The 16,089-nt window shown below is 40.4% G+C and overlaps 1 protein-coding gene across 3 annotated transcripts; it reads left to right on the top strand.

The window, feature by feature from the left end:
- Positions 1-471: 471 nt before the first annotated feature.
- LOC136233277 (B3 domain-containing protein Os03g0620400-like) lies at positions 472-3,219 on the top strand. Of its 3 annotated transcripts, none has more exons than XM_066022894.1 (5): positions 472-596; positions 1,530-1,649; positions 1,904-2,105; positions 2,196-2,260; positions 2,578-3,219. In XM_066022894.1, the coding sequence occupies exons 2-5, from the start codon at positions 1,554-1,556 to the stop codon at positions 2,860-2,862; spliced, it is 648 nt and encodes a 215-aa protein (XP_065878966.1). In that variant the 5' UTR covers positions 472-596; positions 1,530-1,553; the 3' UTR covers positions 2,863-3,219. The 3 variants fall into 3 exon arrangements, with proteins under 3 accessions (XP_065878966.1, XP_065878965.1, XP_065878967.1); XM_066022893.1 differs by having other exon boundaries at positions 2,196-2,347; XM_066022895.1 differs by having other exon boundaries at positions 585-596; positions 1,723-2,105; positions 2,196-2,347.
- Positions 3,220-16,089: the final 12,870 nt, after the last annotated feature.

The raw sequence follows: 16,089 nt of genomic DNA, 5'->3' as shown, positions 1-16,089 counted from the left end.
TTATCATGATACTTTCTTCCAATTTTAATCATATTAGTCCTTTGGTTCCACATTAGATGTCTGTTACCCTTATTTAAGTTGCTTTTTATTTTGAGAATAAATAAAAATTAATTGGTGGATTCAATTAATAGAGAGGGAACAAAGTCAGTTTAGTTAAAATTAACTGTACCTTCGGGTTCGGCTTTCCATTGGGCTCGGAGGATACCAACCTAGTTGTTGGGATGCTTTGACCCAATGGCTATGCCGAATTCTAGCTTTCATTAAAAAAAAAAAAAACTGTACCTTAACCTTAAAAAAAACATCTATTATGGAGCAAAGGATTACATATCTATCTAAAATCTAAAATTTGAAGATCTGTAAATTTTTTTTCCTCTATTTTCTATATAAAATCAATTAACTGTATCAGTGAAATATAAAAGGACTCAAAAAAAATAAAAGGATCCTTTAAGTCTTCTAGAAGTCTTTGCCCTATCAACTCCAAATATCTTAGGTTATACGTGGACATCAAAATGCTCCCAATTTCTTCTCAACCTTGACATCGCTTCCTCTCAAACTGCTCCCAATTTCTTCTGTCTTAGGGATTCATATCAAGGGAGGTAATTGCGATTGATGTTCTTACTTTATGGCTTTGTCTTTACTTTTGATTTCCTTTTCACCAATTGAGATGTGATTTTGAATTTATGACTAGGGAAAAAGAAATATTTGCAATTGCCAAACAGATGAAATAGTTTATGAATAAGGTGAATCAATCTCCCTTTTCTGGGACTTGATAGGATTTAATAGTCGGAGGAAGAGTAGGTGTAGTATGGCTGTGCTTTGCTTTTCTTCGGCCTTCTCAATGGTTACAAAATGGATGCTCTTTAAAAAACGTTCTCAGATTCTCTGTTGTCCACAATATGGAGAAGTTTCAGACTTTGCTACCAGAGCATAGGTGCAGAGGCAGTGTTCTTGTATAAATAGAGTTTTTGGTCAGTCAGATGTTTCTGGTGTATGTTGGTTCCTTGTTGTTACCACTTTTTTGACATGAGTATCATTTACACCATATTGTGAAATATGACACAATAACTCGTTTCGATACTCTTATTGAGACAAATGCTATTGTTGGTATGTGATTACCTAGTTTTGGACTAGAGTGCTTGAGTGATTAGCATATAGCAAAGTCTGAAATGTTTTTAATATTTTGTTTAATTTGTGCAATTTGTATGTGTAGATGTTTATAAAATTCGTCATGACTGTTGCATCATGAAATTTTGTTCTCCAATTAGAAAGATATTTAAAGGACTCATAATGATATTAAAAAATGATATTGTATCTTGATGTGATATTTGGGTTAATTTCTTTGGATATGAAATGTTTGAGTTTGTAAGCTCGTTTTGGTATTATTAGACTAATGTTTGAGTTATTTTGTATGTTTAAGATCTTGGTTTTGTCACATTCCTTCATACATTATCAAATAAAATGATATGATATTATATTTTGTCTAGTAAAATACTTTTATTGGTTGAACTTAGTTCCAAAATACTCTTCAGGTGAAGTACTAAAGCAGTTCAACAATGGTTTCTAGCTCTAAAAACAACAATCTGTTTAAAGAAGATCAAAGACCTCATTTTTTCAAGTTTATTCTTGCTGATTCCGTGCATGAACACAAGGTGGTTAGCATTTAATTATCTTATTGTTCTTCTCACTTTAGTTATTCCATATTAATCATATAAAAATAAATAGGAAATTCCAAGAAAATTTGTGAAACGTTTTGGAGGCTATCTTTCAAGTCCAATAATCTTGAAGGCGCCTTCTGGTCAAAAATGGAAAGTTGATATTGTCAAAAGTGAGGGCGCCTTTTGGCTGCAAAATGGATGGAAAGAGTTCGCTGAATTTTACTCACTCGATCATGGATATCTTGTAGTATTTGAATATGATAAGAGTGCCGCTGAATTCAATGTCATCATATATATTAGACAACACTGCCACAGAGATAGAATATCCTTTTACTTTTGGAGCTAATGTTGACGAACAACAATTTCAAGAGAGAAAAATTGAAGTTGTTGAATCAGAAAATGATGTTTCTGCTGAAATCTTGCCATCAAATGCTAACGATCAAGCTGAAGGTATGTTATTTTCATTCTTATAGCTAGAAGGTTACGTCATATTTTCTAAATACTTATTCGATTAATGATTGTCCTTGTTTGTCAAACCAGTGATACAAAGGGAAAATAAGACTTCTTCAACAAACAAAAAACTGATAAAGGAAGAAAAAAAGAAGGTTGTTGAAAAAGCACTGTCCAATTTCCAACCGGAAAATCCTTCATTCACGATTATAATACAGCCATCCTATGTTGATAGTTTCTTGGTAAACATCAATTCTTCAAATTGTCAAATCATTTTAAAATCACATATTTCATTAATCTCATCATTTTATTCTTTCATATTTATGTATAAATTGGTCCACTTGAACAACTTGGAATAACATTAAGCTAACAATTATTTTAAAAACAAATATAAAATAAAAAACAGGATGGACTTTTGCACAACAAACAAACATGAAAATTTTATCATTGTTATCATTTATGTTTTGTGCAGGTTATACCAAGTAGGTTTGCCAAGAAATATATCAACAAAGAGGTGGCAAATATAATTCTGAATTCTGTGGACCAGAGAACTTGGTCAGTTGACTATGTGGAGATAAAAATAGGTGGACTTAAAGTAGCTAGGCTATGTCGTGGTTGGAGGAAATTTGTAGAAGATAATCATTTGAAAGTTGGCGATGTTTGTATCTTCGAATTGATTAATCACAATGCAACCACCACATTTAAAGTTGTAATTTCCAGAGAAAATCAAGATGCAAAAACCGTTTGCCAGTGTTAGTTGCATAATAATTTCTAGAACAAGGGTTATACAAAGGAGGAAGTTTACTGAGAGCTTCATAAAGCCATTAAAAATCTCAATTAATCACCACCACAGGTGCCGTGGCTACCTCCCTGCTTGTTGGAGTTTAAAGTTGATGATTATGAAGCCGTTCGTGATTGGCTTGCCCTTTGCGTTCTTTTCTTGAAGCATCTTTGTTTTGTATTAGTTGTTCTTAATTTCTTCTATATTTTGCTTCTTACAATATAGCTGCATTGCTTACTTTTATGGTTGACTTTGGTTTAATTTTTGACTCTGGCAAGCCTCCATAGGCTAATTTGTAACAGGCATTTTGGCTGTTTTTAATGATTAGCCTTATTAATATTTGGAGCCATGTTAGCCATTGGAGGTTTATAAAGAGGTTTATATCCTGAAATGCAAACTGACACTAGATTTAGCTACTTTGTATGTCTTCCAAGCATAGAACATGTAATGTCTACATCTTTATGGTTTCATTAGAACATTATAGTTATGTTGAGTGATTATGTCTACAACTTTATCAGTTAAATTGGTAGAGATTTTGGATTCTGTGTCCCGGTACCCTAAGAGCTCTATGAAGCAGAGACAGTGGAGCTGGTGACATATTATGCAAAATATATGACTTGCAATTTGACAACTGTTCTTATCTTGCTGCTGCTACTTCTCTCAACAGGTAAAATAGAATGGAGTTACGGCTTATTCTTATACTGTTTCCTTATCGTTCTAGCATCCATTTTCTTTTTCAAAATGCATTTCTTGATTACTTTCATACTTCACAAGTAGAAAGGATATTTTTACAGTTCATAGATAGTCACATTAGACCTATAAAATTTCCTATTCAACTATAACAAGTTGTAATTTCAGATGCAAGTGAAATGGGCCACATATTATTTACCCAGTTTGATATTTGGAGCTAAAGGTGTCATTAGGTAGGCTCGATAAGTGTGATAATAATTAATGGAGAGGCCGAGTGTGACAAATTAAAAATTAGGAGTTGATTTAAATGCATTACAATTGTCACAACTAGTCATAGTTAGCCATAAACTTTATGGATTATAATAATAAACTAGTCAGTCCTTGTGCTATTCCCTATGGTTTACCTAATAGACTAGTCAGTCCTTGTGCTATTCCAAATAGTCATACAGTCGCTCGGTTTTGGTTCCATAAAACTGTTTAGTCATGGCATTAGAATTATTTAGGAACAAATATTTTCTTTCATTGCTTAGAGTTTTAAGTAGGCAGGTAGTTCTATCATACTTTCTTTGAGTCTAAAAATGTACCGTTTATAAATCAATTTAGAAGATGCAATTGAATAAACTTATATTTTTCGATTGCCTTCTTTTTGTGAAACTTTACTATCATTGGTATAGAAAACACTAAAAGCAAATCATGCTCATATTCCATTTAATCAGCTTGGACAAATGATGTATGTATCTAGCAGGTTCCGGAATAGTTGTGAGATGCTTTAATCCTAAAATAATCTATCTCAATGAAGCTGAAGTTTTGAGATGCATTTTTATTGTTCTTCTGTTTGTAGTCGTATTTGACTGACAAAGGAAATTTAAACTGCACCATTTTAGCATAGTATCATATACTATATAACGTCCGAAGCTAGACTTTAGAGGAGTAATATGTTGTCGTGCTGCAGTATTGACTGATTTTGTTGCTAATTTGGAGATTCAAGACTACAACTATTATTATGCTTTATAACTGATACATTGATACATATTTGTGAATTCTTAAAAAATACCTCATGTTCGTATTTAATATGTTAATACACGTTATAGAAGTAGGTGAAGCCTAATGAATGTTAAGTAAGGTTAATTATACTAGTTGTGAATTCTTCATCTATTCTCCAATCATATCCATATCCGCATAATTTTATGTAACAGCTTAGCAGTGTAATCAATTTATGGAAAAATGAGGGCCGCCGTCTTATTAAGATGCTACTAAACTAATTAATACCTTAATAAAAAAGGGTATTGTTGTCGTTTAAAAAAACTATAACTGAGAGTCACGATGTCATTAAGATGCTACAAATCCATAAAACACTGCTCTCAAATCGAATTGTAAGAGTGTAAAATGAGCTTAAAGCCAATTTAGTTTATAAACTGTTAAATTAGGTTCAAAAAACTGGAAATGTCCATAGGATTTATGGTTCCAATCTATAAGGCTTTGTAAGAGATCAAAATGGCTGCAAAATTTAGTATATTGAGGCTCAGTATTCAAAATTTAGTACACTGAGCCAGTGTTTGGTCCGCATAAATTTAGTACGACACACACTTTTTCCACACTAATAATGGAAAAGGATATTACTGGAGAAACTTTGATATAAGCCCTTGAACTCCAATTTTTTGAAAAATTATGGTTTTCTACTTTCATTTTCATCGAAACTTACATCGAGTTTAATCTACCAAGTTTCTGGATCTATTTTCCTTATGCTGTAACTAAGTAGAAACAAAGCTGGCTCCAAGTTAATAACAATTCTTGTTGCACAATGAAGTGCAAACTGCCTGCACTTCATCTTCTAATGCAGGTGGATTAATCATGTTATCCGAAAATCCGAAAAAACAAATGATTGATTTTGCATCATCATTGTCAATATCCTTGAATATAGTTGTCCTCCTTGTCAAAATTTCTAGTAATACAACGCCAAGAATACATGTAACTCCTTGTCGAAAACTGCTGATTCCATTTAAGCTCTAACATGAAATGGTATTCACATCACAAACATGAAATTTCCTCCTCCATAGCTCCGAGAAATACAGTTAAATAAAGGATGTCGATGACTGTACATAATGTACATAAAGATTTAGAAAGATAAAACGCAAAAGGAATCTAGTAGTCTTTTCAGTTCCAATTTTACAGACTACACTTTAAAATGAAAAGACTTTGTTTTGAATTTTCATAATACCATAAAGTTACGGTTTTTAAGAGTATATATATTCAAATGGATGACGCAAGAAAACATTGATAACTGTTGAAAATGGTATTCCCCAAATTATGGTTCAGATTGGCGAAAGAAAAACTACTTTGGTGCCTAAGATTCCACAATGCGCAAGCCATCAACCATGACTAGAGGAGAAAACACCTCATTTCTTATGTTCAGTCATTGTCGGGGTAGCCGGAGTAACCAAGTATAACATTCACCAGCCCCCACTTCGACTGCATAAAGTATTTCGTTAATTTTGACGGTGTAAAGACAAGTGGGATTCATTTATATATGATAACTTGTCGGATTTAATTCGATGGTCCTCGTCGTAGTTACCTGCAAAACAAAACCGGAGACAGGATCTCCGGGAAAACTCTCCGACGATCAAGTCAGTTTTATGTGGAAGGCTAGTAGATTGATAATAGTATTGATGGAAAAATGTCAACATACCTCCACATTTGCTTTCATGTCCCTTTTATAAGTATCTCTAGGTAACCGCCGAGGGCGGTTACTCTTTCTGTGCCACGTCCCTTACGTGACCACCAACGTGGTTTCGTTTGTTTGAATGGGAGGTTTAATGCCCTGTTAGGATTTCGGGACAGTTATCCGCTTTACCCGCTTCCTTTATTAGGAGCCCATTTGATCTTGAACCATGTGCCTAAGTATAGGTTGGGCCCGTGTTTATGATTCGGCCCGGTTTGGCTTCGCGGCTCATCACATGCCTCCCCCTTAGTTTGGCAAGAGCCCTTTAGGGTCTTTTCATATGTTATAGGCAACTCTTCGTCTTTGTCTGGATATTCAAAATTCGAAAGTGGTTCCTTCGTTCTCCGTCATTTCCTCTCCGGCGTCAACATCTTTGCGTTCGTTCTTCTCTGTATTCTTTCTCACATGTAAGTTTTCCCCTTCTGTAACTTGCAGCTCGTTCAACTATTTCTTATTTCTGTTCGTTCTCCTCCCTGATATGTCGAACCCTGAACTTGATTTCGCACCTTTCGACGAAAATTACGATAGCGAGGTGTCTCACGAGGTCGAGGAGATGGTTGATGAAGTTTCAACTAGCTCCCCTAGGTCAGACTCTCATCCCGCCGATTTTCTCCATTTGGCGAATACAACTGATGAGGGCATAGGTTTCGACCCCAAGAAGTTGATTCCACCACTTGTCCCAACTCCCCGTTTATTACCGAAAAAGGATAGGTCCGGAAGCTTAGTTTGCCGCGAGACGATTGACGACTTGCGGGAGCAGTATCCTTGGCTTCAAGGCCTGGAGACAAGCATTCCCGGGGAAAATAGAGGGCCTGGCGACTACCCAAAGGGGTACTTTACCATTTTTGTCGCCCAGATTATCTGCGGTTTCACTTATCCGCTGGCGGATGAGATTGCTTCCATCCTGGGTGGTTATGGAATCGCACCTGGACAACTGCATCCCAATGGATGGGCCGACTTAACCCTAGATAAGTTTCTGGAGGTTCCCCTCTCGCTCAAGATTTTCTATAAGCTTTATCATTTCAAGAGTTCGGGGGAGTACTTTACTTTCATCCGACAGAGCGGTTACTACGGCTTTGACGAGAAGTCGAACAAAATCCGTGAGTGGGATAAGTCCTATTTCTTCATTAAGTTCCATGAAGGGAATCCAAACTTTCTTCGCTGCTGGGGCCGGCCCAATGTAAAGAGTTTGAACTTTGGTTACCCCAGCCAGGAAGAATCCGCTATTATAAAGTTTTTGAAGAGTACCCCTCCTTTTGTATGGACATATGATCAGGCATTCCATATGCTAAGAAGCCGAGTAGCGATTGCCTACCGCGAGGGAGATCGCGTTGTCTATATCCCTTATCGCGTTTTTGTACAAGGTACTATTAACTTATTTCCAAGTTGATGATTTCTTTTAACCCTTTGCAGGGGTGATCCTTTATCTCAACTCGCTGCAGATCGGGAAGCGAAAGCCCTGGCGAGAAGGAAGAAGCGGATGGCGGGAACAACTTCTGTTGCAGGGGCGAATTCTCCTGTGGGGGCGACTTCTGTTGAGGCGGCTTCCCCCACAATTGCTTCCGTTTCACAGGGCCCCGCTTCTGTTTCTGAGGAGCTTCCCTTAAATAGGAAGTGGAAGAGTAATGTGGATGTGGAGTCTTCTCGCCCTAGGAAGAAGAATACCTCCGTATCCTTGCCTGTCGGTGGTACATCTACATCCACTCCATCCAAAGCCAAGGGCGGTACCCCATTTCATGAGGTATCATAATTTATTCGCTATTTTTGCGTTATTTATTTTCTCTTATCAATTTTCGCTGTTCTCCTGACCCTTCTCCTTGTGTATCCATAGCCGATTCCTGATATCAGCGGATGGTGGACCAGAACCTTTGGCAAAGCCGTGAGCTTTTCCTGTAGGGACATTGTTTCTTCCATATGCAATGTCCTCGGGCGACTTCCCTCCGCTTCTCGTGTGCGCAAACAGGTGCCACTTCCGACCGCTATGGAGGGGATTGAGAAGCGTGCTATAGAGGTATATTGCTTTCTACTCATGTTCCATCCCTCAAATGCATGTCTCCATTCGCTCTTTTTATTCATGTATCGTCCTATATGCAGATTATCAATTTCGCGGAGGGTGCTCTCTACAGGGATGCTGAACGAGCTAGAGAGCTGGAAAGCCTTGGCACTGAATTGGCGACTCAGAAGTCGCTTTTTGATGATGTCCAAGGCAAAGTAAAGGCCCTTAAAGGTGCTTGTCAGAAGGCCATCAGCGAGAAGGAGGAAGCTCTCAAATCCCTCCAGGCTAAGTCCGATGAGCTTCAGAAGGTTATTGATGATCTGAATTCGTCCAAGGAAGCTTTGGAGATGCAAAAGAGGAGGGCCGAGGAGATCACCGCTGAAGATGGTGCTCGCATCTATTGGTATGGAGAGCAGATTCATGCGGCTTATGAGCATGGACATCCAGATCATGTACTTAATCGCCCCAAGGTTCCCATTCCTGAAAAGGATTTAGCTGAAAAATGGGACAAGTTGGAGGCCGAGGATGCCGATATGGATGAGGTACTTCTTCTAGATTGGCAGAGTTTTCATGACTCTCCAATTAGCTGTGAGATCCCAAATCAGAACGTAGAAGGAGGGGTACCCCAAGATGTTTCTCACGTTGAACAAGAGGTACCTCGCTCTGATGCGGTTACTGATTTGATTGTTGGGGATTCGCTTGAAGCAGATCACCCCACAGGAGAGGATGAAGGAGCCGCTGAAGGCGAAGGGGGCAATAGAGGCGAAGGAGAAGAAACCATAGTATAATTTTATTTATATCCGAACTGTTGTATGTAACAAACTGCCAGTATATATATCAACTGAGCGACTTTGCCGCCGCTTTACATATATGCGCAATTATTGTTTTATTCTTCTTCGCTTTAATGCCGTTTATTTTCGTATGCGACCCTTGCTTCTTGCCGACTTCATACTTGTAATTTTTCGTATTTAGTTTTGTTTTCATTAGGGTGGCCAGACCCTTTTTGCAATTTTTTGAGTACTCATTTATTCGCTTAATTTTATGCCTTATAATTTTTCAAATAATCATAAGGTTAACCATAAGGTTTTGCGAATGATGCGTAATCATGCATCCGCCTTTCTTTTGTAGGCAACACATTTATGTGTTTGTATTAGCAGTTTGAAAAGGACCTGCATTCAGCCGTAGCATAGTGAATAATTGTAACCAATGAACCTCTTTATTGATAAAGAAAAAAGACTTCCTGTTACATGGGTACTTAAACTGTGTGGGATCAAAGCCTCATTAAAACCTTTTATCAGAAAACCCAGTGGGAAAAAACGCATAAAAGGAAAAAGAGTACTCGTCATTTCCCTGAACTACTCGGCCCGTTTATATAGGCGTAGATTCTCTAGATTCCAGGTGCGCGGGAGCTTTTTGCCGCCCATTTCTTCTATTTCAAAAGTTGATGGTCCCAACTTCTTGGATACCCTGTAAGGCCCGATCCAGTTGACGCCCAATTTTCCTTTGCCTTCTCTGGACTGTATTTTATCTGCTTTTTTCAAGACCAAGTCGCTCTCATTGATTACCACCTTTCGCACCCTTTTGTCATGATACTTCTTGATTCTATTGCGATATACTTCCATTCGCATGTAAGCTTTTTCCCTTCGTTCTTCAACAGAATCCAATGCATCTCTAATGTTGATAGGATTTTGGGTGTCGCAGTAATAAATTACCCGATCTGTATGCGACTTGATTTCAACAGGTAGGACTGCTTCGGCTCCATAAACCAGCGAGAAAGGTGTTTCGCCTGTTGCTGCTTTTACAGAGGTTCTGTATGCCCATAACATATGAGGTATCTCGTCCGCCAACCTGTTTTCTTATCACCTAGTCGCTTCTTGATTCCCTGAATCATGGCCCTGTTGGTAACCTCTATCATACCATTCGACTGGGGATGATTTACGGAAGAAAAATGATTCTTGATCCCCATGCTTTCGCAATATGCTTTGAACTTGACACAGTTGAACTGGGTGCCATTTTCGGTTATAAGCGTTTGTGGGATTCCAAACCGCATGATAATGTTCTCTCGTAAAAACTCGATCATTCGCTCAGGTGTTTGAGCGGTTACTGCCTCCGCTTCTACCCATTTGCTGAAGTGGTCAACTGCGACTATCAAGTACTTCCGTTTCTTTGTTGTTTCTGGGAACGGACCCACTATATCGATTCCCCATGTCGCGAATGGCCACGCCGTCATTATAGTGACTTGTTCGGCTCCGGGAACATGCTTTTCATTTGCATGGATTTGACAGCTGTGACATTCCGCTACCATCTTCTGGGAATCCTCCACCACCTTTAGCCAATAATAACCCATCAATTTGACCTTTCTTGCCAACACCGCGGATGCTTCATGCGCGCCACAAATTCCTTTATGGAGTTCTCGCAGCACGTAGTCTCCTTCATTGCGGCTAATACATTTCAACTATGGACATGTATATGATTTTCGGTATAAAGTTCCATCCCGAATTGAGTATCTTGCTGACTGCCCGAGTAGCTTTCTAGCTAAACTTTTATCAACCGGCAAATCTCCATGTTCTAGATAGTGACGGATGGGCATCCGCCAATCTTCATCGTCTTCTAGCTCTTCGATGACCATAATCTGATCGGCTTCGAATGCTGGTGACGACCTTATTTCCAAATTACATGCCTTTTGACTCCATGGGTCTCTACTCGCTGCTGCCTTCGCCAACTCATCAGCCTTTGTGTTCTGGCCTCTTGGAACATGCACCATCTCCCAGACGACTCCTTTATGTGTTAACTCCTGCGTCAATCTGCCGACAACCTGATGGTACTTGACCAGATCCTCCTGTTTCACCAGATAATTTTTTGTGATCTGATTTATCATAAGTTTAGAGTCGCTGTAGATTACCACTCTTTCCGGCATAAGTTCATTAAGCAACTTCAATCCGCATATCAATGCTTCATACTCCCGCAGTATTGTTGGTAGTTTTGAATGTTAACCGTGCCGCATAGTACAGGCGAATAACATCCGGACCCTTGATGGCGACTCCTAGTCCAGCTCCATCTGCGGATAATGCCCCATCTGTGAACATACTCCACTCTTCTTTTTGTGCCTTTGGACATTCATTTTCATCCCATGTGAACTCATTCACGAAATCGGCAAGTACCTGACTTTTTAGAGCTGGTCTTCCTTCGTAGCGAATATCGAACTCTCCCAAGCGAATTGACCACTCCATTAATCGGCCGGATGCGTCAGGTTTCTGTAATACCTTTCGCATTGGAATTCTAGTTCTCACAATGATAGTATGCGCCTGAAAGTATGGCTTTAACCTAGCCACCGTGGTTATCATCGCGAGGGCCATTTTGTCTAACCTCGAATATCGAAGTTCTGCGTCCTTCAAGACTTTACTCACGTAGTACATCGGATATTGTTGCCCCTCTTCTTCCCGTACCATTACGGTGCATATCGCCGTGCTGGTGACGGATACATAAAGAAATAAATCTTCTCCATCCTCTGGCCTGCTCATTAAGGGCGGATAACATAGTAGTCGTTTTATCCCCTCGAATGCTTCTTGACAATCTGGTGTCCATTCAAAGGACTTAGATTTTTTGATGGCATTGTAGAAAGGTAGACATCTTCTAGCCGAGCATGATATGAACCGCCCTAATGCCACCAACCGCCCATTGAGTCGCTATACTTCTCTTATATTCCTTGGTGTCTTCATCTCCATCACTGCTTTAACCTTCTCAGGATTCGCCTCAACTCCCTTGCCACTAACAATGAAACCCAGGAACTTCCCTGCTCTTGCTCCAAACGTGCATTTCTCTGGGTTCAATTTGAGGCCATATTTGATCAGCACTTCCAAGATTTCTTTAATATCCTGCGGGTGGTTTTGCATCTTCTTGCTTTTAATGATCATGTCATCTATATAGATCGAGAAGTTCTCGCCGGATTTGTCTGAAAATATTTTATTCATCATCCGTTGATAGGTTGCTCCAGCATTTTTCAGTCCAAAGGGCATCACCTTGAAGCAATAAGTTGCCTGATGAGTTATGAATGACGTCTTGATCTCATCCGCCTTCTCCATTGGGATCTGGTGGTAACTGGATTTCACATCGGTGAACGATAAAGCTTCAAATCCTGCAGTCCCATCTACCAATATATCAATGTTAGGTAGCGGATACATATCCTTCGGACAAGCTTTATTCAGATCTTTGAAGTCTACGCACATCCTGTACGTTCCATTTGGCTTTTTGACTAGCACCACATTGGCTAGCCACTCCGGATAGGTGACTTCTCGAATTGCATCTGATTTTAGCAAATCCGCCACTGCTTTTTCAATCGCCTTCTGCCTCTCTGGAGCATGTCCTCTCTTTTTCTGTCGTACTGGGGTTGCACTTTTGTCCACATTCAAACGATGTGTCGCTATTTCTGGGCTTATCCCCTTCAGCACTTCATTTGGAGCGGCGAATGCCGACTCGCACTGGATCAACACATCGGTAATGGCTTTCTTCGTTTCCTCTGGAAGTCTTGCCGCTATCCGTACATTCTTATCATTGGAGATGGTGAATAGTTCTGTTTCTCCTAACGCTTCAGCCGGCAACTTCTCATCAACTTTATCCTCTTCATCTGGCTTTGGTTCAAGTGACAATGTATAAGCTTATTGAGATATAAGTTGATCTCCCTCAACAACGACTCGCCCTTGGTGTGTTGGCAAATGCAACGTCAAATGCCTCATTGAAATGAGCGACTCCGTTTCCGATAGGAACGGACGCCCCAGGATTATATTATAAGCCAATGGGAGATCAACAATTGCGAACTCCAGATCACCTCGCCATTTTAGATTTTTATTGCCCATTTCTGTCTCCAACACCACCTGTCCACTTGTTTGAGATGATTGACCTCCAAAACCAGTTACATCCATGAACGTATGTTCTACTCGCTCATCGTTAATTCCCAATTTGTTGAATGCAGTTCGAGTAATGACATTGCAAGAACTGCCTGTATCGATAAGGACCCGCTTAACGTCCCATCCTTCAATGGCCACCGTAATCACCAACGCATCTGCATGCGGCTCCGTGATTCGTGCAAATGAGTAATTGAGAGCATCCTCCCTACTCGTGTTGCTTTTTCGCTGTTCACGGCGAGCCCTTTTTGTTGGAGGCTCATAGATCCCGCCTGCTATCACGTTAATCACTCCTTTTTTCTGCTTCTTTTCTGGTCTTACTTCTACCTCACGCGGAAGTGTTACCTTTCCATCCATCGTTTCTTTTCTAACGAATTGACTCAGTTTGCCTCTCTCAATCAGCTTTTCAATCTCCCTCTTCAGTTCGTAGCAATCGTTCGTGTCATGGCCGTTCAATCTGTGGAACCTGCAATATTTGTTAGGATATCGCCCCAAACTAGTTCGACCTTTCGTCTTAGGAAACTGCACATCTTTCTTCAGGGGGTTCTTTTCAATCCAAAGTAACACCTCATGGCGAGTCGTATTCAATGGCGTTTGATATCCTCCTCCCTGGAAGGAGCGATCGCCCTTCCGAACAAAATTACCCGTGGACTGGGTTTGATTTTGATGGCGCCAATTGTCCAAAGCGGATCTAGTGGCATCTCTTTCTCGCCGGGTTTGAGCTCTATGTTCCCTGTTGACATCATCCACTTCCATGAACTCCTTTGCTATCTTCATGAGTTCGGCCACTGTGCATGGCTTGTTGCGGATGATTTCCTCCCGCATGCTCCAATCTGTGGTTCCATCCGCCATTATGTTGCGGATGCTCATGATATCCGGGTTCTGTAGCCGCACCAGAATATCATTGAAGGCTACAATAAATTCCCTTAGGGAATTGTAATTTCTCTGTTTGATCTCTTTCAGCTGTCTATCCGTCACATCTGCTGCTTTACAGCCCACGAACTTTGCACAGAAATCACGACTGTATTGAGTCCAGTTGTGAATAGATTCAGTAGGTAGAGACCGAAACCAATCGGATGCTGCACCGCCCAAAGTGGTCGAGAACAATCGGCAAATTATGCTTTCGCTGGCTCCTGCAACATCCATCAACTCCCTATAGTTTCTGACATGTGCCACAGGGTCAGAATTTGGATCCCCATAGTATTTAGGTATCGCCGGCGCTTTTATTCTGTGATCCGGAATAAACTCCCGCAACGATGGGGCAAAAGGCGAATCACTCTGCAGCAGTGCTCTCGCCCTAGGCGTGTACCCCATTCGCTCCATCATGCTTCGCAGTTGATCTTCCAATTCAGTATTGGGTTCCCGTCGAACTTCTTCCATCCGCTGCTGGTGAATTCTGGGTGACATCCACCCGCCATACTGTGTCGACATTTGTTCTCGCTGTGGGTCTAACCGCTGTCCAGTTATAGGATCAAAGTTCCAAGTGTGCTCCCGCCCAGACATATTCATTCCAGACATCATCAACTCTGAATGTCTGTGGACAAAGGGCTCCATTTGTTGTAGCAGAAGAATTCCTTGCATTCCTGACATCGGCTGGGATGTTTGCCAGGTCGGATGGATCGTCATAATAGGATCTTGGTGCGAGTAGTTGCCTGGATGGCTGTGTGGGTTCATGCGACTACTCTGACCCATCCGATTTGTCTCTCGAGATGACTGCGGAAGCGCAGATATGGCAGGAATAGTCGGTGATTGTGTCGAGATGACACCGGGTTCTTGAGGAGCAGCCGCTACGGCGGTATTGTGATCAGCGATTGCAGTTAACAAACTAATCATTCGATCTCCAGCTGCTTGGCTCATATTCGAAGCCAAGACTTGTCCTGCCATCTGTATAAAATCGCTATTGGACATCTCCCTTTCAGTTTGCACCTGGACCTCCAATAATGGACTCAACTGTCCCGAAGGATTCGACAAGCTGGGTACCACAGGCTGTGTACTCGCAGGCTGTGAATTCACAGTCCGCGGACCTCTTGAGTTCATACTAGTTGATCTGGTTGTAACTCCGGTCGTTCGTGATGGTTCTGACATGTTCTTTGTGTACCTTTACCCAGATATTGGTAAAAAAGGTTCCACCTTCACCGCACCAATGATAACTTGTCGGATTTAATTCGATGGTCCTCGTCGTAGTTACCTGCAAAACAAAACCGGAGACAGGATCTCCGGGAAAACTCTCCGACGATCAAGTCAGTTTTATGTGGAAGGCTAGTAGATTGATAATAGTATTGAGGGAAAAATGTCAACATACCTCCACATTTGCTTTCATGTCCCTTTTATAAGTATCTCTAGGTAACCGCCGAGGGCGGTTACTCTTTCTGTGCCACGTCCCTTACGTGACCACCAACGTGGTTTCGTTTGTTTGAGTGGGAGGTTTAATGCCCTGTTAGGATTTCGGGGCGGTTATCCGCTTTACCCGCTTCCTTTATTAGGAGCCCATTTGATCTTGAACCATGGGCCTAAGTATAGGTTGGGCCCGTGTTTATGATTCGGCCCGGTTTGGCTTCGCGGCTCATCAATATAATAATAATAGTGGAAGTCGGTGAACAATTTGCGTAACTTAATAAGTTTTCTTATGTTTCTCTTTGTTTCCGTCAAGTCCGTGTATTATTGTTTAGTCCACGTTTAAAAGTAAACTACTAAATTTGTGAATGCAATGCACACTTATATAATACATGAGGTATAGTTTGAATTTTTATAATACATAGTTGTGAAAATACACATGAAACTTCATATTTTACATTAGCTACGTAAATTAACAAAGATATTAAACTACATGACATTAAATATTAATGGAAAAACTCAACATTCTTTTTAGTAAAAAGTAGGGGAAAGAGAACAACAGG

This window comes from Euphorbia lathyris, chromosome 6 (assembly GCF_963576675.1).
Source record: "Euphorbia lathyris chromosome 6, ddEupLath1.1, whole genome shotgun sequence".
Taxonomy (NCBI): domain Eukaryota; kingdom Viridiplantae; phylum Streptophyta; class Magnoliopsida; order Malpighiales; family Euphorbiaceae; genus Euphorbia; species Euphorbia lathyris.
The sequence above is the reverse complement of the archived record's forward strand: the minus strand, read 5'-3'. Positions and strand labels throughout refer to the sequence as shown.